The sequence below is a fragment of the Alexandromys fortis genome, unplaced genomic scaffold (genome assembly GCF_014885135.2).
Source record: "Alexandromys fortis isolate MF-2015 unplaced genomic scaffold, M_Fortis_MF-2015_v1.1 scaffold_170, whole genome shotgun sequence".
Lineage (NCBI taxonomy): Eukaryota > Metazoa > Chordata > Mammalia > Rodentia > Cricetidae > Alexandromys > Alexandromys fortis.
The window spans coordinates 661585-688246 of record NW_026068084.1 but is presented as its reverse complement, the minus strand read 5'-3'; the positions used below and the strand labels follow the sequence as shown (position 1 = coordinate 688246).

General features: G+C 40.9%; 1 protein-coding gene and 1 long non-coding RNA gene across 2 annotated transcripts in view; one reads left to right on the top strand and one right to left on the bottom strand.

The window, feature by feature from the left end:
* Positions 1–7149: 7149 nt before the first annotated feature.
* Positions 7150–13880, bottom strand: Fancf (FA complementation group F). The gene has a single exon (XM_050122100.1). The coding sequence runs from the start codon at positions 13737–13739 to the stop codon at positions 12480–12482; it is 1260 nt and encodes a 419-aa protein (XP_049978057.1). The 5' UTR covers positions 13740–13880; the 3' UTR covers positions 7150–12479.
* Positions 13881–16616: 2736 nt separating this feature from the next.
* The window catches only part of LOC126488565 (uncharacterized), a 31607-nt gene continuing 21561 nt past the window's right edge, over positions 16617–26662 (top strand). The window contains exon 1 of the long non-coding RNA XR_007588740.1: positions 16617–16662. This is a non-coding gene — a long non-coding RNA (uncharacterized lncRNA). The remainder of the gene's footprint in view (positions 16663–26662) is intronic.

Below are 26662 nucleotides of genomic sequence, written 5' to 3'. Positions count from 1 at the left end.
GAGAGAGAGAGAGAGAGAGAGAGATATGCTCGATTACTAAACATCAAGCTATGAGTAGGAGTTCGGTGTTTATGCCCAGTTTCCATTAACAGCCAAAGGAGATTGTCACATGCGGCTGAGGACTTACAACTCCTCACTCTAAGACAATGGACAGATCCAGTGTTTCCTGCGAATCACAGCTACTTTTCTAAGTAAGCCCCTTGGTTTTATCATTTTTCATCTGCAGAACCAGTAAATTAAGCAGGCAGAGGTATTAGCAGCACAGGATAGTTTTAACATTGAAATAAAGTCTGTTTATAACCAAATTAGGTAAAAATCTAGTAACATGGAAAGGAAAGAGAAATAAAAACAGCACCTCATCATGAGAAGTGTTTATAATATAATTAGTCACCCTTTTCAATGAATTCTCACTTTATGAAATGGATAAACGACTGTGAATAGTGCAGAACTGAGTCAATGAAATGATGAGTTATGTCCAAAGCAGTTATGCAAATTTGTATTTCAGCACTTGACTGCAAAAAAGGTAAAGGCTAAACATAGAATCGCTTGGGGTAAAAATAAAGTATCCCCTTATGTCAAGCACTTGAATATAGTTCAGTATTGTCCACAACTGAATATGAAGTCAAAAACCTAAAAATACCCAGATCCTATTTTCAATATTTGTTACTGAAATATTGACATTTAATGAAAAGGATGTGTTAGCTTTTCCTAGGACAAAGATATTTATCAGTTCCCCTTACATTTAGAACATTCATTTATACAAGGCAGGTTTGATATGAATGTCCAAACAGCAGAAGCTTGGGAAACCAACAAATGTATGGGTGTGAATACTCATGAAGAGTTTACATACAGCAAGACAAAAATTTATTATAAAAATGATTGACAGAAATGGCTGCCTTTCATTTAGGTTTGCCTAATATATTCTAGAACCAAGGATCACAAACACGCCAAAACTCAATATGCTTAAGAACAATTAATTTATCAAGAAATGATAAAGTCCTAGTTATTTATGATAAAGAATAAATAAAATAATATAAAAGGAAATCATTAAAAAGACTTGAAGTAAACATAGAAACAGTTTTCTCAGATAAGAAACACTATAAATCACCAAGATCTAAATCCCCAAAACCAAATGAGTAAGACTTGTGTCATAAACCATAGAAGACCACTTTAAAGGATCTGGCAAAAATATTATACAAGACTTTTTTTTTCTTGCCAGAGAGCATCAAAAAGACATAGAAAGTTAAAAAACCAACGGATTAAACAGAATAAAAAGTCTACTCATATTTCCCATATGCTAGGATGAAGAATGAACAGCACAGGCAGGTGTGGTGGGGCATATCTGGTCTGTAATCCTAGGAACAGGAAGACCAGTGAGTTTGAGGCCAGCCTGTGCAAGGTAAGACCCTGCCTCAAAGTCAAAACACAAATCAGTGGGGTAAGGTGTCAGTATTTTACAAGTGATGTTGATAAGACTGAATCTCCTTTGTTTCTCTAAACACAAAAGATTAAATTAAAAAAAACTTAAATTAATTAAACACAAAGCTCACATATACATATAAATAGACTAAAAATGGAAAGGATAATCTCGTATGTGCATATCTAATTATATCTAATTATTAATTGACCCTTAAAAAGACTGAAAAGTTTTCCTGAGAGACCAACATGGAGCTAGACGGTGTTAAATGAACTAGTGACCTCGTTTTATGTGGAGTATGAAAGGTTGATTTCCTGAAACAGTAGAGTGCTGATTAACAGATACTGAAGTTTTGGAGACTGGAGATGGTATCAAAGGGCACAACATCCCAGAGAGAGATAACAGAGCTCAAACCCTCCATGCTGACCATAGCTAGCAGAACTTACTATGGCCTTGACCACTACTCAGCAACATTAAGCATTTTTATCACCAGAATCAGAATGTGAAGTGGTATGTGTGCTCCGCCATTTGATTTTGCCTTTTACAATGTATCCAGTCATAAATATATACCATTTTGATTGACAATTCAAGAATAAACAGATTTTTAAAAAGTTTGAAAAGAACTATGTATCACTTTATAGCAATAACATGGAAATCTAGTATGTTCAAAGTCATAGAGATGATACAGGATTGTACATGAAGATCATATAGGTTATGTGTATTTATACACCTTACTCTGAATCATAATATATAATTATGTCTCATATTATAGAACATTATATAAGGATTAGAAGTAACACATTATGTGGTGGTGACAAACAGAGCTGGTAGTTTATATATAATTTAAAAGTACAAGGTAACAAAAAAGAATGATGCTAGGATCCATAATTGAAAATTTCTTTTCTACTTGAAACTATTGCTATCTGTTTGCTAGAATTGAGTACTTCTGGGTAATGAAGAGTGGACACAGACAGGTGACTTGGCAGTGTGAGACCAAGTTCAGTACTTTGGCTCTTTTTATGGATTTAAGTTATTTTTGAACTCTGAAAATCCTGAGATTATTATGAGTTGCAAAGGAGAGATATCGCTTAAGTCCTCAGAAACACAGTAGTGTCTGAGGGTCCTTGGTGTGGGAGGTCCTTCTCTCTATGTGTTGCTTTTATGAATAAAATTTTTATGACTAAAGAAACTGTTTGAGCCTATAGCAGGGCAGAACAGAGTTAGATGGGAAAAACTAAACTGAATGCTGGGAGAAAGAAGGCAGAGTCAGGAGAAGCCATGTAGTCCTGATGGAGTCAGATGGAACTTTACCGGGTAAGCCACAGCTAAGTAGCGATACACAGATTACTAGAAATGGGTTAAACTAAGATGTATGAGTTAGCCAGAAATACACTTAAGCTATTGGCCAAACAGTATTGCAAATAATATGGTTTCTGTGTGATTATTTTGGGGCTGAGCAGGCAGGAACAAACAAGCTGCCTCTTACTACAGGTCCCTGCCTGGTTCCACCATGAGACAGATGCTGAGGAGAGCTCTTCAGGCTGCAGCAAGGCTGGGAAGGTATTTCAAGTCTGCGAGACCAGGGCTAACAGGAATAGAAACCATCTTTGCTTGTACATATGGAATTCCCATTATTAAAATGCTTCTTCGTTTTTATTTTAGACTAAAAATAAAAAAGGGAGAAAGCATGCTCATAATCTTTGCAATTTTAAATGATAAATGTGATAACTTTGGCAGAATATATACAATGCATTTTATATAAAAGGTGGAACTAATATAACCAAATCATTTTTTAAAGTTATTTGCAACTGAGTGCTTTGTATAGATCTACCATGTGAGCCTACTCCTATATACCATAAACGTGAGAACTAATCAAACCAGCAGGAGGGATTTCCTCTCCTCCACAGGGAACCATATGGCAGGTAAAAATGTGGATAGTCACACCCACCAATGTCCCTCTCGAAGCCCTCTCTCTGTTCAGCCAGAACTACAGCTGAACTAATAGCACAGCTATGCAGACCTGGGACTGTTTTCTTCACCTGGTGATCCACACAGCAATATTCCAAGTGGAAAGTGCAGTGCAGTTCGGGGCACATGCTCTCCTTCATAGAGATGGAGCTGGTGGAAATCCATCAACAAACCCCGAGCCCCGCGTGCTGCCCGCACACAGGCGCTATAAATCAAGTACGATGTCATCAGTGTGACTGGACGTCAAGCCTCCAATCTGATTTGAATCTCTCTCTCCATGGCAATGTTTCTTGTAGCTGAAGACATGTGCCTTTTCTCTTGGTTTTGGTAGTTTCATAGTTTTGATAATTTTTATAGCTTGATTGTGATAGCTTATGGAAATAGTAAGAGGATCAGATTCAATAGAGAAACATTTTTTTTTTGCAATCCTGTGACTTTTATCATTACACATGCTATATACTCTCTGAATTAAATGGGGTGTTGAGAACTTAATGATCCATACAGTATTTTAAGGCTTCTTAACATACCTTCAAAGTTCGCCAATTCTCTTCTGAAAACAATTTTAATTGTCTTTACAAAGACTGTCAGCAAGTATTGTATGCAATCAGTTCATCTGGTTTCCAGCAGTCTGGAAAAGAAACATTGCGATTTCAGAACAAACAGCAATGCTTAACATGGGCCTTGGACCTCTTCTGGTTTTTATCACTTTAGGGGCCTGAGTTCAAGTCATGAGTGCTTACTTTTGCTTTAGTTTAAGAGTTGAAGAAACAATCACTTGATTAAGTAAGTGATATTTACCATCTACACATTAACATAGAAGTTCCTGAACAGAATTGTATGAAAAGTGATGGATCAAATAAGTAACAGATTCACTTGGCCTACAATAAACACTTAGAAAACACGAAACTTTGGGTCCTGATTACAGATTCTGGGCTAAAATGCATAATAGTGGTTCACGGCTTTCTCGAGCTCATGAGTGAATGAAATTGCTTTTGATAACTATATGGAATGAGCAGCCTGGAAGCGTGTCATTTATTTATGCTACATTGTTAGAATAATCCAAAAGTTAACATGGCTTTTATGAAGGAATAAACCTTTATGTGATAAGTATGTCTTAGGTCTTGTTAATTCCTTACCAGGCTCTGAGTCTTATACCACAGAAGCTGTAGATTGGCTGAAATGGAGCTAAAGTCAGGAACTGCTGAAGAAAACTCAGCTCCCTTTGATAAGTAGGTTTGTCTCGATGTAGACATCTCACACCACCGAGCTTGGAGGATAAGTAGGCATGACACGTTCAGACCTGTAAAAGGTCTGCATCAATACTTTGCATGTTTGTGTGGTTCAAACTTGCTCTGATTTGTGGAGCAAGAGAACTGAGTCAGAACTCTATGTAGACAACATTCACACTCAGCACTGTGGGGAGCACACATAGACGGGTCAATCATACTGATGGATGGTCTGTATGGCATCACCACAAAAGCTGTAGCTGAAGAGAAATGCGGAGGACTTGGCTGGTGGCATCCATTTCTGGAAATCTGGGACCAACAAAGCTCTCTCAAATTCTACACTCGGTGTTAGCCACCTATACTCGGTGGAAATGCCTTACATAATAATTTTTCCCTAGAATAAGACATAAAGATAAGAAATGACTCAAAGTAAAACATGCACACAAGAACCTGAGTTTTATTAATTATAGCTATAGATTTGCGCACAAAGTCAGCATGGTCTGTTGTATTAAATATATTTAAATGTCTCTTTTAGCTATTTTACTGTTCTTTTCAACCCAAAGCTACCAATAGTAATAGGAGTATTTATTTATACATTAAGGTCTGAATTCTAGAGCAAAGTTCTTTGTAAGCACACTATTTCACTATGGCTTCACTCTGGAGCCCAGGCTGGCCTAGAACTCACCATGTACTTCAGCCTGACTTCCAGTTTGTGACAATCCTCCACCTCAGTTTCCTGCATTCTGAAGTTACTAGGTGAGGACTGATTTCAGTACAGCAAGGTCTACACTCAAGTGCCAAACAGCAGGCTGCTCCACATGTTCTCACACATTTACTCGTCACAGAATCTGACTTCCGAGCAGGCTCAGGCCCAGGCTTGGAGACTGGGGTCAATACCTGCTGCTGAAACTCTCATCTTCTTAAAGTCTCAAACACCTTCTACTAAGCAACCTCTGAGGGCTTAGATGGGTGTTTTCCTTACTTTGGATGGAACAATAAATACATGTGTCCCATGGAAACAAATGAGGAAAGACAGCCCAGAGAGATTAGCTCAGAGACAAAGGACATGCTGCAATTACCCAACAGACACTTTAGAGCTAGAACTCCAAACACCATCCAAGGAATTCCAGACACTCTTGAAACAAGTGGGGGAAAGCACGAATGCAGAAAGAAAAAAAAAAGTAATTATTGTATGCATTAGTTGTGCAAAACGCTGCTCATTATTACTTCTCCATACATGTAAATAATATCCTTTAATCATATTCATCCCCACGACTCCCCATCCTTTGCTTAAACAGTTTACCTTCTGTTTTAATGTCCTTTTTAAAGTCTAGATTTAAAATGAAACCACAGCACTGAACTAAAGTTCAGTGAACAAGGTCAAGGGTCGAATTAAGAGCCAGAGAGAATCAACGCCCTCAAAGCTAAAACAGTAGAGACTACCCAACTGGATCCCAAACAAACAAAACTCCACTATCACAACATTAGAGTCCAGGAAGGACTCTAATGAGGTTAAAATGAGGAAAGTGAGGTTAAAAAAAAAATCAAAAACATAATGGTGACATTTGGCAGAAAATACCCCCCCCACAGAGATTTAAAATATGAAGTGTAACTAAATAGAACAAAATTCTACAGAACTATCCATCCCAAAAGACATAGCATTGACATTCCGCAAAATAGTCAAAGAAAAAAGTGGAGCAGCAAGAACTGGCATTTTACGTGAACAAAAAACAGTGCAAATGACAGAGAAACCAGGAAAAGAAGAAGATACCACAGAGTTTTTAAAGGCAAGAAAACAGGCTATGTCTCAAGTCCTGTCTCTGGCTCAGTAGCGATGCACTGTCGGATGGAGCACCACTAACGCAATATGCCACTAAAGGCCACATTCTAGAAAGCATTAAGAGGAGGCGTTCAATAGCCACGTTTCCTTGCTCTGTTAAAAAATGACATGGTTCTACAGAGCATGAGAACGAGAAGGGAGCTTCAAGAACTGTTTATTTTTTTCTAGAAATCGTGTCATAGGTAAAAACTGGTGTTAAAGCCATTTAATAAGTTTTAAAACTACTCCCCACTTTGCTTCCTTCCTGCCCTTTAGTTCCTGAAACATAAAAATAGATTCTTGAAAAAAAAAATGTCAGTGAATTCTAATGCTGTGACAGCCATGGTAATATTCCGTTTGAAGAATCCGGTTATAATATAAATTCTTCAAATACTCTTCCTTAGCTAATGTCTGTGACAACAATGAAGTCATTTGGAATCTACAGGGGCCAATTTGTGCCGCACAGGTTTCAGGGCTTCCTGGCTATAATTAGAACATGGTGGCAGGGCTTGATGGGTTTGGTTACTATAGCTACCCCATATGCAGCCTTCCTCTGCTGACCAGGGACTATGCCATGTATCTGCTGTAAATTGCTTATTAGTCACTCGCCATTTATTTTCTGCTTCAACAGCAACCCCAAACTGGCCCTGTCAGAAATTCACGCTTTTGAATTTATGGGGAAACAGACCAGAAGGAAATAAACACATATTTTCCTGAGACCTTCTCCCATTCACTGTTGCTTCTGCTCAGGAAAATACCGAGTATTTGTCTAAAATACTGCTAACATTATTTTGTATTTTCTGTGTGTTTTTTTTTTTACAACAGAAAATGGAGAACTTTCTCCTGCCAAAAGTATTCCAAATTATGAGATCTCTTTACATTTAGAAGAGAAGATAAAACAACTAATAAACTTCAAGGATTTACTTTTAAAATGTTTAATTGCTATTACATTGAAAGCTGTTTAAAGTTTAGTTGTAGATACAAATACAGTTATCACTTTGGGTAGATTGTGTTCTTTTACAATTTCATACATGTGCACTGTGGATTCTACACCCTCCCCCGACTTCTCTTCCATCCCTAACAGCCCATCTTCTCCCTATAAACAAACCTTTTTCCTCTACTTGTCTTGGTTTTTGTTCAGTGTCCCACAGAATCTGACTGGGGACACTGGTGAGGTCAATTTCAAAGTTGACATCAGATGTTTTTATGGTACTGAACATGTCTGGGACTTGCAAAGAAATCTGGTCATGTTCTCCCATGGTTACATCTACATTCACTGAGAGCTAACAGCACACACGCTCATATCCCTGAGGGCACTGTGTCAATATTCTAAGTATATGCACAGCCTCGCACAGAATATCGCACTGAAGCTATTGATATCATGTCAAAGCTCAGCACAGTAATGAACATTTCAGCAACTGTCTCAGAGCTTTGAGCTGACGCACGAATGAACAGACCCAGTATTTACCTAAAACAAACATGTTCTTTACATTCTACTTTCTCAAGTCTTTAAAAATACGAGACTTTTGGCTCATAATATAAATATATATAATATATATGTATATACATACATATATATATATCATAAGCAAGGCATGACGGCACAACACAAATCTGTAATCTACACTGCTATGGAGACAGAGTCAAGAAACCCTGAGATCAAGGTCAGTCTGGGCAACTCAGCAAGATCACTTTAAAACACAAAAATAGCTTATTATTGAATTAGATTTTAATAATTTTTAGCACATTAAATCTCAACAACAGAGTGGCAACAGTGCTTACCAGATGAGTAAAAAATTGCCACTTTAATGTAGAAGTATAGGGTCATAAAGAATGTTGTGATAAACGCAGACAAGAATTTGCCTTTGGAACAAGTTGCCTTTTTAAACTGTGTAGAAGCCAATTTCAAATTAAACCTAGGATCTAGAGGTTACCACAGATGGCCTTCAGAGCTTGAAAGCGTGTTTGTAGCATACATAAACATAAAATGTAAACTCAGTTTTCATGTTAGAACCCCCATGATCACAGTCAGGTCCAAAGGAAACCCCAATTCCCTAAACGCCAAAGTTCTATCTATCCAGAAACGAACCCATCCTGGACCACAGGAACATTTTCAGTGGGTAGAGTAAAGCCAGCATTCCACAGGAATGCACAAAACCAGTTCCCATCTTTGAATCTGGATATTTGGACTGCCTTTGGGAGTTTGGGGAATTGGAGTTTCCTTTGGACCTGACAGTAACTGCCTATGGAACTTGTTGCAGGGTGTGATCCAGAATGCTCACTGTGAAAAGACAGTGTCCCAACCACAATGGGACTTTACACACGGCAAGCTCCTTTTAACTCAAAACCTAACTGCAGTATGAAGAGCAAGGAAGCTATCAGAGACAGATGGAGCCAGGCATCACTGTAATGATTTAAGCTCCTTCCCTTAGGGCCATGACATTACTAAGTCAAAAGGGCACTGACAGCCCACTAGGGCAATAAGCATCTGATAAATGAGGTGCTGCCATGCTTCTGATAGAGTAATTGATCATTTCCAATTAAATCTTGAGAAAAATCAATGGTTGCTTCTTAGACTGTTTACATCAATTAACTTGTATCAATAATGAATATCTTATACATGCTAAATTTTTAGCAGAGGGGTCATTCTGTTTATAACCTGTCCTACTTTTGAAATTTGGCATACAACATCAGAGTCAAAATATGACACAGGGGAAGAGTAAACTTGAAAATTCATCCATAGCAACAAAATCCTTTTTGAGGGGAGGTCATGGATCTTATACTATGGTCCAGGCTAGCCTGGATTTCATAAGTAGCTCAGACTGGCCTGGGACTCATCTCTGATTTGCCTGAATGCACTATGTAGCCCAGGCTACCCTCAGAAATAGTCAGGGCATGGATGAACACAGATTCAACTCTGAAGCAGTAAAGTAACTCCGGGAAGTGTTTAAGACTGCTGGGTTGAAATCTGAGAAAGTCACAATGTATTGGGACTTGATTATTCAGATTTATTCTACTTAAATCACTTCTAAAGTGGGTTATACCTTTTAGATAGATGACTCTGGTGATGATACGGTCACAGATTTTTGCTCTATTTCCATTCACGCAAGCATAGCCATCAGTTACATATGAGTGTCAGTTGCAGCCCAGAAATTCAGGCTGCTCCAGGAGAAACAAGTCAGAAGTGGGCTTGTTCCCACTGAGCATGTGGTCTGGTGAGACACGTGGAGAATGTATACACCCACGAGCAAGGGTCAAGGCAGGCAGCCCAAAGCAATTGCTTTTTCTTCTGATCTTCAAATACCTGGGCGGTTGGAAGGATACTAGGTGTATGTGTGGGTCTTCTCCTCGAGTTAATCTTCCCAGGGGATACCTTTCAGACGTCTCCAGAAGCCTGTCTCTTAGTTGATTACAGATCCAATCAAGTAGATAACCAAGATGTACACCCCAAGAAATTCAACTCAAAAAACAAACAATAACAACAAAGTCAAAACAAAGCACACAAAGAAACAAGGAGTCCCATCAATGCAGTGGGGTTTGATCTCACCTGAAGAAACTTCAGACTCTGAAGTGAAATGCAGACCATAAAAAAAGACTGGCTGATGGCTCAGTGCTTGAGAGCATTTGCTGCTCTTGCAGAGGACCCACACTGGACAGTTCCCAACTACCTGCAATTCCAGCTCTAGGTGACAGGACTCTCCATTCTGACCTCTAAGGCCATCTGTACTCACATGCAAACATCCACATCCACACACACACACACATACACATTTATTTAAAGATAAAGTAGATCTGAAATAAAAAAAAAAAGCAATGCTAGAAACTAATCCTGGAATTAAAGAAACAAAATAAAAACACTTGAGATATGTTACATGCCAGGCAGGCCTTCAATTACCTAGGCCTTGCCAATACTACTTAGAAGCACTGGCATTGTTATAACATAAATAGATACCCACATCTTTAAACAATCATTTGAATAAAGGAAGTTATATTTAGTGGCTAGGCAGGTGACCCTTCTCCAGTCCTGGTCCCAGGTAATTCACCGCAGCACACTGACGTCAGCCCACTAAGAGGGAAAATATGATGTAGATCCTACCTACTTATTCACAAGGTGCCCCAAGCCAGTGTAACTGCAGTGGAATTTGGAAAAAATTTCTCCAAGGCTGGGAAGTCATTTTCAGGTTAAAATCTGGGTCAGAATATCCAGTACCAGCAAATGGGTCACATGAGACCAGCAGTTTCCACAGCAGCAAAATGCCAAGGAAACAGCCAGGAGACAGCTTTAGGATATGGGTAGCTTAAACCTAGTATCGGCCCAACCAGTCAGAGGACAGATTAGGAACAATAGGAACATGGAGGAAGTGTTGGGGATGCAGATGTTGAACCAAGGATCACATTAAAATAGAAAGAAGTCCACTTACAAAGAAACTGCAGCCTGAGGATTGCTTCCCTTCTTTACCAACAAGGAGAGAGAGATGAAGAACACACTGAAGGTTAACTGAAAATCATGTGGACAGCAAAACCACCTTTCAACAGGAGTCAGGCATGCATTTATAAATACACATTAAAATGTTTAACACCATGAGGTGTTTCCCAAAAGCATCCTAAAATCAAAATAAATAAACAAAAGCCAATAAGTAAATGGAAACACAACCTTGGACCCCACAAAATCATCTGAAATGGAAGTGATAAAACTGTGAGAGAATCAAGATGTCCTTTACTATATGAAACTTAGTTTCCTCCTGTAACAAAAATAAAACAGAAAATAGGCTAGGAGTGAGATGCAACAGTATTAAAATATCAAAACCATGGAAACACAGAATTCAGCTATATGTATTGGTTCACACTCAGCATTTAGGAGGCTGATGCAGGAGAATACCGTAGGCTAGCATGGGCAGACAGTGAGTTCCAGGCTAACTTCAGCAACAGAGACCCTAAAACATCAAAATAGAACTCAGATACTGACTAGCTTCATAAAAATTAATAAATGCTGCCAAGGGTTTAGGAGAAAAAGGAACGTGTATCCCTTGCTGAGAGTGACCAGAAAAAATAAATAAATAAAAACTGAGTAGGAAAATGTCCCAAAGTGTGAAAATATAACGAATGTGGCTGAGTTGTCACTCCTGTGTAAATGCACAAAGGAATCCTGTCAGAATCCAGAAGATGTAAGTTGGGTTCTTAGTCACAAACACTCCAAATAGTCTCCATCTAGCAACCATGAGGAAAAAGAGCCAACTCAACCTCATTAATGACACAAGCGCCATTAACTTACTAGTTTGATTTCTTTACCATCCAATCGAAATCCCCAAAAGGATACATTTACACTTACTGTGCTCTAAACACTATGTGTGTACTCAAGAAATGGTATAGTTCGCTGTTATTTTGACTTTTGAGAGTAGTGACTTGCACAAACGAGAAACAGAACTTTCTGAACACACAGCTTTGATGCACATTAAGGCTGGTGAACAGGTTAAGGAAGGCACATCTAGACTTTGACTATAGCTAGGCAGCTTTGAAACTAACATTTTGATTCTACCTCGTGTTTCTGGTTAAACAAAGCTTTTCCCCAATAAAGAGTCAGTAAACAAGAAAAGTCAATCGTTTTTCCTTTAAAAGGTGTATCTATTTTTAGTATTCTTATAAGTTAGCTTTATACAAAACAAGTTGAAAATTCCATGGCTTTAAGAATTCTTTCAAGGGAAGGTATGTAGCTCAGTGGTGAAGCACTTGCCCAACATGGCCAAGATCTTGGACCCACCATGGTAAGGGAAATAACACTATTTCCGGAATCTAGAAAACGCAAAGATATTTGTGCTTGTGTTACGAACCACTTAAAATTGGCACCTATATAATTAGGTTTGGGGACCATGTAGCACAGGGCGTTGTTGAGAACGCTTTTTGTAAACTGTATATACAGTCAAGTAGTAGCAGGACACTAGAGTGTGGAGGCTTGGCTGAGATGTCTGCTGTTTCCTCCATCCCTCCCTGAGATGGGTCTGTCCAGATGCTCGGCCTGGGACTTAAGAACCTCACATGTTCCCACACTCAGTTAAGCACCACCAGGCAGGGCCAGCAGTAGGTCCGTCCAGATGCTCATCCCGGGAACCTCGAAGTCTCCATCCAGCGCCTTGTTGGTGCGCACAGTCTCCAGTACCTCTTCCTGCAGGGGTGGTGGGGCCTGGCACAAGCTCTGCAGCCGGAGGCACAACTCCTCCCAGGGCATGTCCTCAGGCTGCATGGGGACCCAGGAGCCCTTCTGCAGGTCATAGTGCAGTTGCGTGGCCCAGGCTGTGAGCAGGCCCAGGTAGGCGCGAGACAGCGTGGGGTGGCGGCCGGCCAAAGAGGCCAGGCGCAAGGCGGGCAGCCGGCGGCAGAAAGCGGTCAAGACCTCGGGGCTGTTCAGAAGCCACCGCAGCAGTTCCTGTGTCTCTTTCGCACCCGCAGAGTCTGCGGCGTGAGCGGGCTGCGGGTCTACATCGCGCAGCAGCGCCTCGCCCGCCACGTTCAACACGTGTTCCCGAGGCCCCCGGGCCCACAACGTCTCGAGGAGCTCGCGCCCGGCCGCCGGGGCAGCACTGCCCAGTTCGTGCAGGCGCGCGCACAGCAGCTCCGCGTGCGTGCGCAGCAGCGCGCCCCGGGGCGCGTCCCCGCCGAGGCGGAGCAGCAGGTGCAGCGCGCTCCCGCGGCGCGCCACGAGCGCCAGGCGCGACTGCGGCGCGTTGTCCTCGCTGTCCGCGCCGGGCCCGGGGAAGAGCAGGCTCGGCAGCGCGTGGGCGGCGGCGGGCGCGAGCGCGCGGTTCCGCAGCAGGCGCAGGGCAAGGCGCGCGTCCCCGAACTCCAGCGCCGCGAAGCTGCGCAGCCCGGGCGGCCCGCCCAGCGACTGGATCCGCCTCTCTAGTGCCTCCCGCGCGCGGCCGCGGCCCGCGAAGCGTCGGTACACGTGGAGCAGATAGCGCGCCCACTGCAGCGCCCTACGCACGGTCGTTGCATCCCAGGAGCGAACCAGCGGCCCACACGACACGGCCAGCACCTCGGAGAAGCGCTCCACATGATGCACTAGCGGCTCCATGGCGGCCGCTTCCGCCCTGGCCGTCCAAGGAACTAACCGATTGGACGTGCACGCGAAGGCCCGCCTTTGCTTGCTCTGCCATTGGGCGAGGCTCATGTCAATCTCGCTTCGGGTTTCCGGGTCTCTTGGCGCTGGAAACGAACTGTCTATTGCGAGCTTCCACTGTGGTACTGGGAGAGAACCCGTTTGTGGGCATTTGTGGTGGACATTTTGAGCAGTTTTCCGAAAGGGGGCTGACATTCATCGCAGTGCGGATGGGTTCCGCGTGTGAACCCAAAGCTCTCAAACAGCCCGTTTGCCAGGTACTTTTGGAACCAGGAACCTCACAGGCTGGGCAAGCATGCTACCACAGAGCTGCAGCCCCGGGCTTTCTTCTTTTATTCTTCCCCCAACCCCGAATAAGCCTCCCACAAAATTGATCAGGCAGCCTTTCAACTTGCAATACATTTGCCTCAACTACTCTTGTAAATGACTTTACTGCCTCGAGGCTCCTAGCCAAGCACGTGATCTAATATTTATGCTCGAGTTAAGCGCTTATTTATGCCAGAGTCTGCTAAATTCTGGCCTTTAATATCAAATCATATATTTAAACTAGTTTTGTTTATCCATTAGCCCAGACTATATTGTTTGGCCTTGAGATTTTATTTTTAATCTGACTGATAGGTCTTAAAATCCTGGTTTGACTGGTAGAAATTACAACCAGTGGATCAGCCAACCCACCTTTTAGTAGGTGTGCAGAGGTTACTGGTTCATTCACTTATCGAAAACTTAAGTCACGTGGTGTGATAGTGTGTGGAGTACAGGACTAGAATAATAAATTAAGTCTAGTTAAATGCAACCGTGCCCCACAGGATACGCTAATGTTCCATTTAAGAGAAATAATTCACTAATAATCTCATATGTGGTAGGCAAAAGTAAGAGTCACTGTATCTTGGGTGTTAGGGGAAGCCTCATTGAATCCTCTTTCAACTGAAGGCCCAAAGGATACTCTGTAAGAGCCCCAAGGCCATGGGAACCGTTAATGTGCCCCAAACTACTAGAATGAAATCTAGCTCTAATTCGGGATGAGAAAGACGTCCAAACAGCGTCGATTCCATGGTTGGGACAGTGCAGAGAAACCTCACCAGCTCCAGCTCACCTTCTCAGACCTGATTCTGCCTTACATCTTGGCATCACAGTGAGTATCTATTTCATAGAAGCCATTTTTATTGAGTAGATATGCATGCCTATGACGATTTCCCATCGGGAGAAAGCACCATTTGGGGGTTGGAACCAGTGTTCCATTTAATTCAGAAAAGTTCAACTAGAGATTGAAAGATGATAAATACCTTAATTTCAAGAAACCTGTACAATAGAGGCAGAAATTAGGAGGGCCCCAAACATACTAAAGTATAATGCAAATCAAATTTTGTGTATTTTTAAATCTACAAGTGTGGTGTTTTTCAGGACCTGTTGGAAATGGATAGAGTTCTGGAAGGTTTTTAGACTGAGATTTGTTTTATCCCATAAAAAGGTTTACACTATTAGGAGATAATGCAAAATCAAATAGAGAAATAATAGAAGTTAAAATGTGAATATAAGATATGTATATTTTGTGCTGCAAATGCCAGGAACAATCTTCTACCTGCAGGTCACGGTCTGCAAATTTCCAATATATAGTAAATTAGAACAGAAAATGGAAGTACAGTTCTAGGAATTTTTTTTTTTTAATTAAAATAGCATTTCATTCAAACCACAGGAGTTGAGCAACATAAACAACCAAGAAAAAGACATTTTCACAAAGAACGTACGGCAGAGGGCTCTGGAGAGAACGGAAGTTATATCTGTAACATTCTGGTGTGGATTTTTGTTCCTTACTTTCAGTATGTATTCTGTGGTGTTTTCAGTAAGAGGTGGCCCTCATGGCTCTGGTAATTGAACACTTGGTCCCTAGTTGGTAGCACTGAGAAGGTGGAAGAGGTACGCCTTGCTGGTGCGAGTATGTAATTAGGGTGGGTTTCGAGAGCATAAAGCCTCATCTACTTCTGGTTTCATCTTTTTCTGTTTCCTGTTTGCAGGGGAGCATGCCAGCTCTCAGCTTTTTGCTTCTGCTGTCATACTTGCCGCTATTCCGCGATGGACTCTTGCCCGACTCTGGAACCCTTGAACCGTAAGCTTAAATGAGCTCTTCTATAAGTCACCTTGCTTGTGATGACTTATCACAGCAGCAGATAGTCGCTAACGCTCATTTTCCATTACCGCTGCTCTGCTTTGGGATAGAGATGCTACCTCAGCTCCACATCAAGACCAAAAATTCTTAACTAATGACATTAATCTTGTCTTAATTTACTAATTTGTCTAGGAGTCTATCCTTAAACCTCTCTCTGTATAACATTCTCTACTAAAATAAGTTCAGAAGTGGCCAGAGGAAATAACTAGTCATTAGGTTTACATGGTTCAGAAAAATACTCTTATTCTATAGTCAGCAATGAGTCCAAGCTGAACACCAGGCATGCTTGTGAGACAATTTCTTTCTCATGAAGAAAAATTGAAGGAACACAGTCCTTAATCTTAATCTGTTTACAAGTGTGGGGGTTTTGTATATTTCCAATTGCATTTGACAATTTCGAGTTTAGTTTATTTAAATGTACTTAGCTAATAGAAACCTGCCTTACAGTGTATGGTTCATAAACTTGGACTTAATGAGACCTTCCATAAACTTGATCTGGTTTGGCTTTTGTTAGTATGTACTTCTGTAGTGTACAGGCCTTGGCATGGTCTGCTTCCCATTCCTCTTTCCACATACAGAACAGTAACCATCTGCATTGCCATGAGCAGTAGAAGAGGAGATTTCATCCAAGAAAGATGTAGCTGACTCCTGTAGTGTTTGCTCTTGGTCCTAGGAAGTTGCTTAGACAATACTATTCAGCTGAATCTTTTCATTTGAAAATTTGAGTTGATATTATTCCTTATTCGGTATAGTTTTAGAGGGGTGTTTTAAGATATTCAATAAGCAAGAAATCAACAAACTGCACAGCTGAGAAAACAACAAAGACAATCTGTCTGGTGTCCACTCTACCTAATGCTGCCCACTCATCCTGCCTTATCCACAGCTCTGTTTTGCACAATTCTGGCTACCCAAAGTCAACTGCAGACTGAGAACATTACGTGGAAAATTCTACAAGTAGGTAGTTTATTTTCAATTAGAGCCATTTTTAAGAGTGTGATAAAGTCCTCACACCATCCTGCTTCGTCCTGCTCAGGACAGGAACCCTCCTCCTGACCATTGTGCTTACCCGCCATCATTGCAGTCTCTGAGTGCTGCCTTCGTTGCAATATGAAATGTCCTCCACATGCTTGTGTGTTTGAATGCTTTGTCACCAGCAGAGGGTGTTTGCCAGGTTAGGTGACCTTTACCTGGCCCAGCCTTACTGGAGGAAGTCACTGGGTGGGCCTTGAGGTTTTATAGCCTGCTCTGTAGTTCCTGACTGTGACAATGTAAGCAGCTACCTCAGGCTTCTGCTGCCATGCCTTCCCCATCATGACAGTTAGAAGGCCACCAACACCCAAATACATGCCAAGGAACATTTGCTTAGATTGACGTGTGACAGTAACAATTAAGTTCCCAGTTCTTTAAAGAGACCGAGAAGAACTGTGATGTAAGTTGTGATGTGTTCCTATTTGTCCATCAGTACAAATTCTGAATGTCAGTAGAGAGCCATGCTGCTAGTGCTATCATTCTGGCTAATGATGACTTTTTGATGTTGTTGTTGTTCAAGGCGAAAGAAAATCATAAATAAAGGCAAGTTTAAAATATGCTGATCAGTGCCCCAGAGAGGCGATACAGCAAGAAGGGGAACTTTCCTGTAGGCCTAAGATGCTACCTGAGCTCTTGGATTGGTGGAAGCCAGCACTCTGCTAAGTTAATAGATTTCAAAAAGCATGCATAAAACTGTAGTAGAGGGCTGGAGAGATGGCTCAGAGGTTAAGAGCACTGACTGCTCTTCCAGAGGTCCTGAGTTCAATTCCCAGCAACCACATGGTGGCTCTCAGCCATCTATAATGAGATCTGGTGCCCTCTTCTGGCCTACAAGCATACATGGAAGAAATGTTGTATACATAATAAATAAATAAATCTTTAAAAAAAATAAAAAACTGTAGTAGAACTGTGAACAAAATCTCCCGAAAAGAAGCTGTGTTTACAGAGATCGACAGACAAGAATGTCAGCACCGTGGAGCGATCGGAATGCTGTGGTTGGTTCAGAGGCCAATTACTTTACCTTGGTCTAGATCTAGCCCCCTGGAACAGCTATTCGTTGTCCACCTCTGTGAACCCCTTTTAAAAGTCATCTTCCAGAAATGTGACTGATCCTCTCAAACATAAAAATCAATATTATTAAAAATTGCACTTATAGGGAGGGCTCAGGGACTTAGCCCTAGTGAGTAAGAACACTCTCGTGTCAGCAGGAGGGCATGAGTTTGACAGCACCTGTGTAAAAAACCAGCATGGCTAAGCATGCCTCCTCTAAAGCAAACATCAGGGTAGAGGCAACAGCTGACGTCAGGAGCTTATTGACCAACGAGCCTAGCAAACACTGTGATCTTTGAATTCCGTAACAAATCCCCTCCAAAGGCAGTAACAAGTAGTTTGAGGAAGGCGTCTAACTACTTCCACTGACCTCCATGTGTGTATACACGGGTCTATGCATCTGCACATTTATATTCATGCACCAAACAAATGTGCAGAGACACAAATAATATGCATATATGAAACAAGCTTACTTTTCTCTTAAAATACAATTTTAAGCATTGGGACTTTTTACATAAAATTAATATATAAAACCTTCATTCTACTTTCTTGTCTGTGTTTGATGTGGAATCAGGCAAGGTGTCTTTCCTGTACATATGTCATTTGGTGGTTAGTGGATGGAACTGGAGACCATCATGTTAAGCTAAATAAGTGATGCTCAGAAAGATGTATATTGTCTGTTTTCTTTACTATGCAGAATCCAGATGAAAGGAATACATAAATATATATTATATATAACATGAAGTTGGAAGGGCAGTCATTTAGGAGAGTGATGTTATGGTTTGGTGAAAATTGTCTTCCATTGTCTCATTTCTTGCAACACTTGGTCCCAGTAGGTGGTGCTTTTTGGAGAGGTTATAGAACCCTTAGGAGGTGGATCCTGGCTGGTATCATAATTACATTAGATTTGGGAGAGCTTTGAGGGTTTGTAACCTTCCTGTTCTCCCTTGCTGCTTTCTGTGTGCTGTTGGAAATGTGGTCAGCCAGCTTCCTGGTCCTGCTGCTGATCTGCCATGCCTTCCCTGCTGTGATGGGCTCTATCCCTCTGAAACCATAAGCCAGGATAAACTCTTTTTTCCTTAAGTTGCATTGGTCATGGTATCTTATTACAGCAACTGCAAAGTAACTAGTACAGGTAGTAAGGAGACAAGCAGGAGGGGATATGATAGGTGTGGGTGGTGAATATAAACGAAGTAAAAATGGTGAAACTGATAGACACATGATAATATCTTCATGAGCCTATTGTTTTGTAACCAATTGAAATAATTTTTATTTAAACTATTATATTCCAAAGAAGCATTACTCTAACAGAACTCAAAAGCCACACTGCATTGTAATGTACTTTGTGTTTCAAATGCATTGTGTTTCAAATGAGCTGCCTTAGAGTTTTGTAAATAGGGAGAAAAATTGTCCACTTTTTTTCCTTTTTGCCCATTCATTTTCTTCTTTCCTCCTCTGTTCTGAGCAGAGGATAGATAGACCACCATCATGGACACTGTCAGCCCCTCCCCTTGACCTCTGACTTTCTACTGAGCTAACCGGTAAGAGGCCTTAGCAAACAAGCAGGAGGACCAAGGGTAGGCTCTGTCTGCTAGGCTCTATCTTGTCCCTGCAGATGTTCTGCAGCGTATTCTTCCTTGCAGTCCTCTGGATTTCCTGCATATGGTGACATACTTTGTTGACTGTTTTACCTAGCTCAGATCTTGTAAATATTCCTCTATTTATTTATCATCAAAATTGCTCATGAATCTGCCCTTATTTCCTGACAGGACCTCAACAGATACAGTTGTCCAAATTCTCAGCCATTAAGTCATGTGAGACACCAATTTCTATCAGCACTTGCGTAGGTAGTGATAACTACTTTAGTGAATGTATATTCAAATACCTGCCATTGAAATAATGACATATGGACTGCCAATCTGTGGTAAAAATCATCATTACAGAGAGACTATATGACAGGCAATGTGAAGTCATTTTGTGATGTCGTTAACTAGATGTGAACAAAGCATTCCATAGTAGTGTGGGCATGGTGGAATAGTTGGAACATAGACCCAGGGTTTTTTGTTCATTTGTTTTGTTTTAATATCCAGTTGCCTTTCAGATCTTATTATTAATTTTGGAACACAGCACTAGAACATATATCGTTTGTGGAATAAAACAATGTAGAGAATTGATTGTCATTTGCTGGGACAAAAACAGTGAGATCTCCTTGAAAAAGTGGGATAAGAAACTTGGAGAGGTCTTGAGAGGCTCAGATTTCAAAAATATTTTTCTTTAAGATTAATTATTGTGTGTGTGTGTGCATGCATGACTCTGTGTGGGAGAAGTCTAGAAGAGAGGCCTCAGCTTATATGGTTACTTGGATCTGAACTCTGGTCTTGACCACTGGATCATCTCTCTAGCTCCTGAAGAATGCTGAATTAGTAGATAACTGTAGAAAGGTATGCTGTGCTCTTTCATTGAAATGACTGAGGTCCCTTAAAATACGTATAGTCTTGACTTGGATGATGTTAATGACTGAGCAAGAAAAAGGCTCACAATGGAACACTGGCGCACTGAGCCCCCCGCCCAACTTGTCTTCTGTTCCCACCTAGGCATTCCTCAGACTGTTTGGAGCTCTGGGATCGACATATTAGATGAAAGCATGGCAAACTGGTGAGTGGTCATTTACTAGAAGTCCAGAAGGCAGTTTAGCCTAGCAGTCAGTATCAGCTCCGCACATCTGTCTTGTCAGTACCTCAGTACTATAGTGCTAATGCTTCATCTGAGTCCTGCTTTGGTTTCTCTTGATGTGATACAACCTGTTGCTTACCAAGGTAACTTGAAGAGGAAAGAGTTTAGTCCATCACCAAGGGAAGCAGGCAGGAGGCTCAGGACAGAAAGCTGGAAGCAGGAACTGAGGCAGAACCTTAGAAGAACATGGCTTACTGGATTGTTCGCCATGACTACTTACCTAACTTTTCTGAACAGCATAGGACCACCTGCCCAGGGCGGCACTGGCTTCAGTGGGCTGGGCACCCCCCCCCCTCCCCCAGCATCAATTAGTAAGCAAGAAAATGTTGCACAGACTTATCACAGGCTAGAGCAGTTTGGGTGGGTCTTCGGTTAGGTTCACCTCTTCTCAGGTTGTTTGAGATTTATGTGACGTTGAGAGGCAAAGAGAATTACGGGAATTTGAGAATCTAAGTAGGATACAAGTAATTCTGCTTAAAAATGATTTTATCATTTGACACCAATTTGCCAATGCATTCTGCAGGCATTTGTTAGCATAGAAACTTCTCTATACCCAAGACATGCTCTGGAGTTGTGTTCAAATGGGAAGGAAAAGTGAGATGCTGAAGATAGCTTCTATGCAAATGCTTTGTTTCTCCTCCCTCCAGGAGGCTTTAAGGGTCCCACTGCTCAGTGCAGTGCAAGATCGCTGTGGGCTTTTTCATTGACTTCGTGTTATCTCCGTTTTTATTTCCCAGCACCTTTTTTCCTAAATAACTTGGCATAACAAAATTTAAATAAAAGAATAACAAATCATAAAGGTTCAGTGTTACGATTTATGAATTTTTGAGAATTAAAAGCAGAAAAATAATTCGAATTTAACCAAACTACATTTGAAGGAATGAGATAATTTTCTCGAAACATTTGTTAAATTATATAGAAAAGGACAACTTAAATAGCACTTTCTTGCTCTCCTTAAGTAACTGCAGCTCATCTGATCATTTTACTTCTTGTTTTGGTAATATTAAAAAACTAAATACTTGAGATAATCCCACTGAAAGAAGTGCTTATTGAGTTTTATCATTTTTATTTATTTCCTACTGCATAGATAACTGCTCATTAAAACAATCCCATTAAGAGTGACAACAATGAAATTCACATTTTTCTTACTGACATAAATTACCTCAAAAGTTATTATCAATACACATTGTACACACCCATCCTCTGTGTATATTGTATGTATTTTGTGTGGAGGTCGATGCACTGGGCCTCCTTAGAGTGTATATGAGTTAAGCCACTAAACTAATTTTATTTTTTTTAGTTTTTCTTTTATAATTAATGACTTTCCCCCCAGTGGTCAAATAAGAAAGAAAAAGAAACAATCAAAGGAGTTGTTTTTATTTTGAATTAGAAGTTGGATTTGATATAGATCTGTGATACTGTCTGCATGCCTTCATTTTGCCCAATGGTTACGCTTGTTGCTGTGTGAGCACCTGCCAGGAAGGAGTCTTTGTTTCTGGTTCAATAGCTTTTAAATGTCTGTTGTTCTCATTTTCAAGTCTCTAAAACTTTTATATGGATTCTTTAAGCACATTTTTTTCATTATTTCTTAGCCTTCTTTTTTCTGGATGGCTGAAATTTCCAGACATATAGCCTAAAATGTCCTAAGAGATTTAACATTATATATGTATGTATATATATATATATATATATATATATATATATATATTAAAACTAAGCAAATGGAAACTGAAAAGTGCTGCATACACGCACACACGCACACTTTTAATTTTCAGAATGATAGATGAGTCTAATTTTCCTAATTAGTGTCTCACAAAATAGCAAATATACTGAGAAATTGTCAAGAAAGCTGCTGTGTTTAATTGCTTCCAGACCTAATCTGGGTTCTGAGATTGGCCTGGTCTGCTAATATCATTAATGTCAAAGAATGTTCTCACCAGAGATTCCTGGTATTTCAAAGTAAACTGCCTGAAACTAGCCAACAAGTGATTAAAATAAGTTTTACTATATTACAGATGCATTTTATTGGAGGGCAACATTTTTATAGCATTGCTTCTTAGTTAATTGTCAATATTTAAGCCTAAGGGATGCTCCCAAAAAATTAAAATAAATATTTTATTATAAAAAGGGAAAGCAGGCCAGGCAGGGGCAGCACAAGCCTTTAATCTCAGCACTTGGGAGGCAGAGAAAGGCGGATCTCTGTGAGTTCAAGGCCAGCCTGGTCTACAGAGCTAGTTCCAGAACAGCCAGGGCTACATAGAGAAAGCCCTGTCCCAATAAACAAGCAAGCAAACAAACAAACAGGGCAAGCCTAAGGGTCCTGCCACATTTCAAGGAGATGGTCCATGGGAACGATGTGAGAGGAGAGAAAGTGTTAGAGGCATAATGACTTCACAGCTTTTTTTTCTTTCGTTTTATTCTTTTAAAGAGCATAATGAATGCGGCCGTTTCTAAGTCCCTATGTCATTATTCAACAGGTCTGCACGTGTTCTGCTCCTTCTTATTGCACAATATGGGGCATCTTCATCTCCTGCTTAGTTGTATAATTTTAGTATTTACATTGTTTAAAATAAATTTTTCTAATTGTATGTGTGTGGATGTTTTGCCTGCATGTATGTGTGTTCACCATGTTCATACCTTGTACACACAGAGGCCAGAAGAGGGTGCTTAAAACCCTAGAACTAGAATTGCAGAGAGCTGTGAGCTGCCATGTGGGTGCTGGGAACTGAACCTGGGTCCTCTGCAAGAGCAGCCAGCGCTCTTTAACTGCGGAGACATCTCTCCAGTCGCAGTGTTCATGCTTTAATGTTGCTGTCCTGAGAAGAGAAGGCCCTTATGCGTGAGCAGCGTGCATGTCAGGATGCTGACTGTACCGCCATCCATCCGCAGGGCTTCCCTCCTCCATGCTTAGTTCTGACTAACAGAACAAGACACACTACTCAGGAAAGTGCAGGGCAGACAGCAGGAATAATAATGCTACTAAAGGCAATTTTACTATAATAGCAGATAATTAGAACTATCAGAGATTTTTAATTTTAGTAATAGTGAAGACTACAATCAATATGATTGTAAGTCAAAGTCATATTTTGTGATGAAATGATTTATTAACAAAATGGTAATTTAAAAGGAAAACTTAATTTCTTCAAATCAGAAGGCATCATTCATTTTATTATATGCATCTAATGATAAAAATTATTGATTCATTTAGTAGTGTTACTGACTTCTGCTTAGTTTGTCTCAGACATTATCTGTAATTTTGCATAGAGACAGCATTAAAATGAACTCTTAAGTTTGGTCATTCTCTGGCATGCCGATTTTAATTAATTTGTTTGCATGTTTAGTAAGAAAGAAAACCAGTTTAATTTTAATAGAATAGCTTAATGTCTCTATAGTGAGTTTTGAATCAGCTCTCCTCATTCATTGAATACGCATGTGCCAAGTGCTGTCTCTTGTGCTGTGTGCTGCACTGTCTAGCTCTGCCATTGCAGTAGTCCAAGTATTTTCAACTTTGAATTTTGTAATCTCACCATCTCCTTGGGCAAGGAACGTCAATAGTGACTATTAATCTTACACTAAGGTAATAGAAAACTAAAGGGTAAAAGATAATACAATAGAAACTTCCAGAAGAAAATCAGTTTAGTAAAGCAGGGTGTTAGGGAAGTGGGAAGACATAAGGCAGTGGACTGTGGCATGTTTCGTCTACAGGGAGTAGCTTGGCTGGGGAGTATGAGCATATTGCCGACTTGCTTTCTCATTCCCAATTTCTCTTCTCTTTCCCTTCCTCCTTCTCTTCTCCCTTTACTCCCAACCCTTACCCTTGCCATTTCTGCTTTTCCCTCATACAGTCAGGACAAGAGACGATGAGGCTTGTATATAGAAACACTTCTATAAATCTATGTGAATGTTTATTTTGACACAGTTCCTAAATGTCCTGTCTGTCCCCACATCAAAGCGATTAAATAAAGCCATAGGATTCAAATCATGTTCTTGTGTATCTAGAAGGGCCCACAAATCATCACATTGTATAGGGCAGAGTGTGGGACTAGTCAGTGCCTGTAGCTGTAAGGAAGAGGACAAGAGAAAGTTTTTGTCCCCAGCATGCTTCTGGACTTGGGCCTCGCTTAGGTGATGTTTGTTTCCTGTTATCTCAGTGAAATATTCTTACCTGTTAAGAAGTGAAAATATCCTCCTAGGTGGTTTTGCTGTCCATATAAAAGGATGGATGAATATTCCATGAGTGAGCAAACCGAAGTGTGAAGATGCTGACATGTCTTCTGTTTACTGGCCTGGAAGCCCTTGGTCTTTTCATCGTCTCCCTATGCTGTGGCCACTGAAATCATTGCTGAGTAGACCTGAATAGCCTTCCTCGCATGGTTCAGCTACATCAGACCCCAGCATCATGTTACAAGTTCTCCTCAAGGCCTAAAATCCTGAGGAAGGTATTTGTTGAATTGAAGAAACTTGTTAGAAAAGACAAAAATGTCAGAGTACTGTGGGAAGAAGTTGAAGGAATGGAGAAGAATGTTCACGTAAGGAACATAAAGAGTAGCACAAATAGGAAATGGCAAGAGTTTTTCACACATCAGAGCTACAAAGCCCTAAACCGCCACCATGCTGTGCTCTGTTTTACGCTGTGGTGTGTATAACTAGGGACTGCTGTTGCTGGGGTGATGGCAGGTGGCTTGTGTCTCATTGTGTTCCAGAGACCTCCTGCTTGAACTCTTCCTTAGCGGGGTCTGTCATAGACAGGGGCATACTTGCTATCCTGTGTGGAAACACATTTTCCTGAAACTGTCTCTTGATCCCAAAGAGGTCGACGTTTTGATGGACCTGGAAGCCTAGTTGATAATATGTCTTGAGATCATCTACTGTGTACACAACCTGTTCTCCTACTGTGTGCTCAGCCTGCCTAAGTTTATTGCCATTCACACAGCAATGTAACCAGTCTTACTATGCGTTGGATTCCCATGCAATCAGCAATTACAACCTAAGACAAATGCATACCTTTATCTTTTTTTTGAGGGGAGTATGGAGAGTTTATTTAGTGGGTATTGGGGGGGTATAAGGGTATGGGGATATGGGACAAAAGAGAGAGAGAAATCGAGGAAGAGAGAGAGAGAGAGAGAGAGAGAGAGAGAGAGAGAGACAAGAGGAGAGAGAAGAAGGAAAGGGGGAGAGAAACAGAAAGATGCCTCTTCAGAACAGCAGGCAGAGAGCATAGCTTTAACTTTAAACTATGGACTCTTCCATTCTCCTGACCCCAAATGATGTTTGAGTGTGTGTGTCTCTGTCTGTCTGTGTGCGTGCATGTGTGTGTGTGTGTGTGTGTGTGTGTGTGTGTGCTGTGGCAATCATTTCCTGAAAACAGCCAAAAGGTGAAAGGCAACCCTGAGCAAAACAAATGTCCCGTAATTGTTGGAGGGAACATGTGTGCTATATATTGATAACATCTGTGTGGTTTTGCCTGTTCTTCTGGGTCAGCTGGTGTCCTCAGAGTAGCTTCTTCCCCTTTAAGACTTTGCTAAAGATCTCTGCAAAGAATCCTTCATTTCTTTCTTACACCATTGCTGCGGCCTGCACAGCCTGGATAGCCGAGACTGGTGGTGGTGGTGGTGGGGTGCCAGGATTGAGACACGGAGGCTTCTTTTCAGGTGGAAGAACAGCAACCTTTATTTTGCCCAGCAACCTTTTATACCTCTACTCCTTCTGTGGAGACCCACAGGCCAGAAAGAACACAAACATCCTTGTCAATTACAGACCACAAGGAAGTTCCGCTGTCAATCAGGGGGAGTGAGGGCAGCTGGATCACAACACACCATGTTTTTTGTGCTGTTCAGTAAATACAGAACAAAGCCTGTTGTTAGGGGCAGGCATCTTCTCAGGTACAACTAACTATCAGGCAACAGGAACAGATCAGACACATATAACAGGCGGATTTGAGACAGGCCGGTAACTAGAGACTGCAGAATGATGGAGGTTGCAGGGAAAGAAATGGAGAGTTTAAATTTGTGCTCACTCTTTGCCAAGCTACTCCAAGAGGAGACTGCTTTATTTTCATTCCTTTGTGTGTTATTGGCACAATACAGGATTTTCTATTTTATGTTAATCTTTTCTTATGAATATTTTGTGATAACTACTAAAT

What these genes read in the sequence shown, in the direction of transcription:
- Fancf (XM_050122100.1), bottom strand. Translation starts at nt 13,739, where the DNA reads ATGTCAGCCCCCTTTCGGAAAACTGCTCAAAATGTCCACCACAAATGC.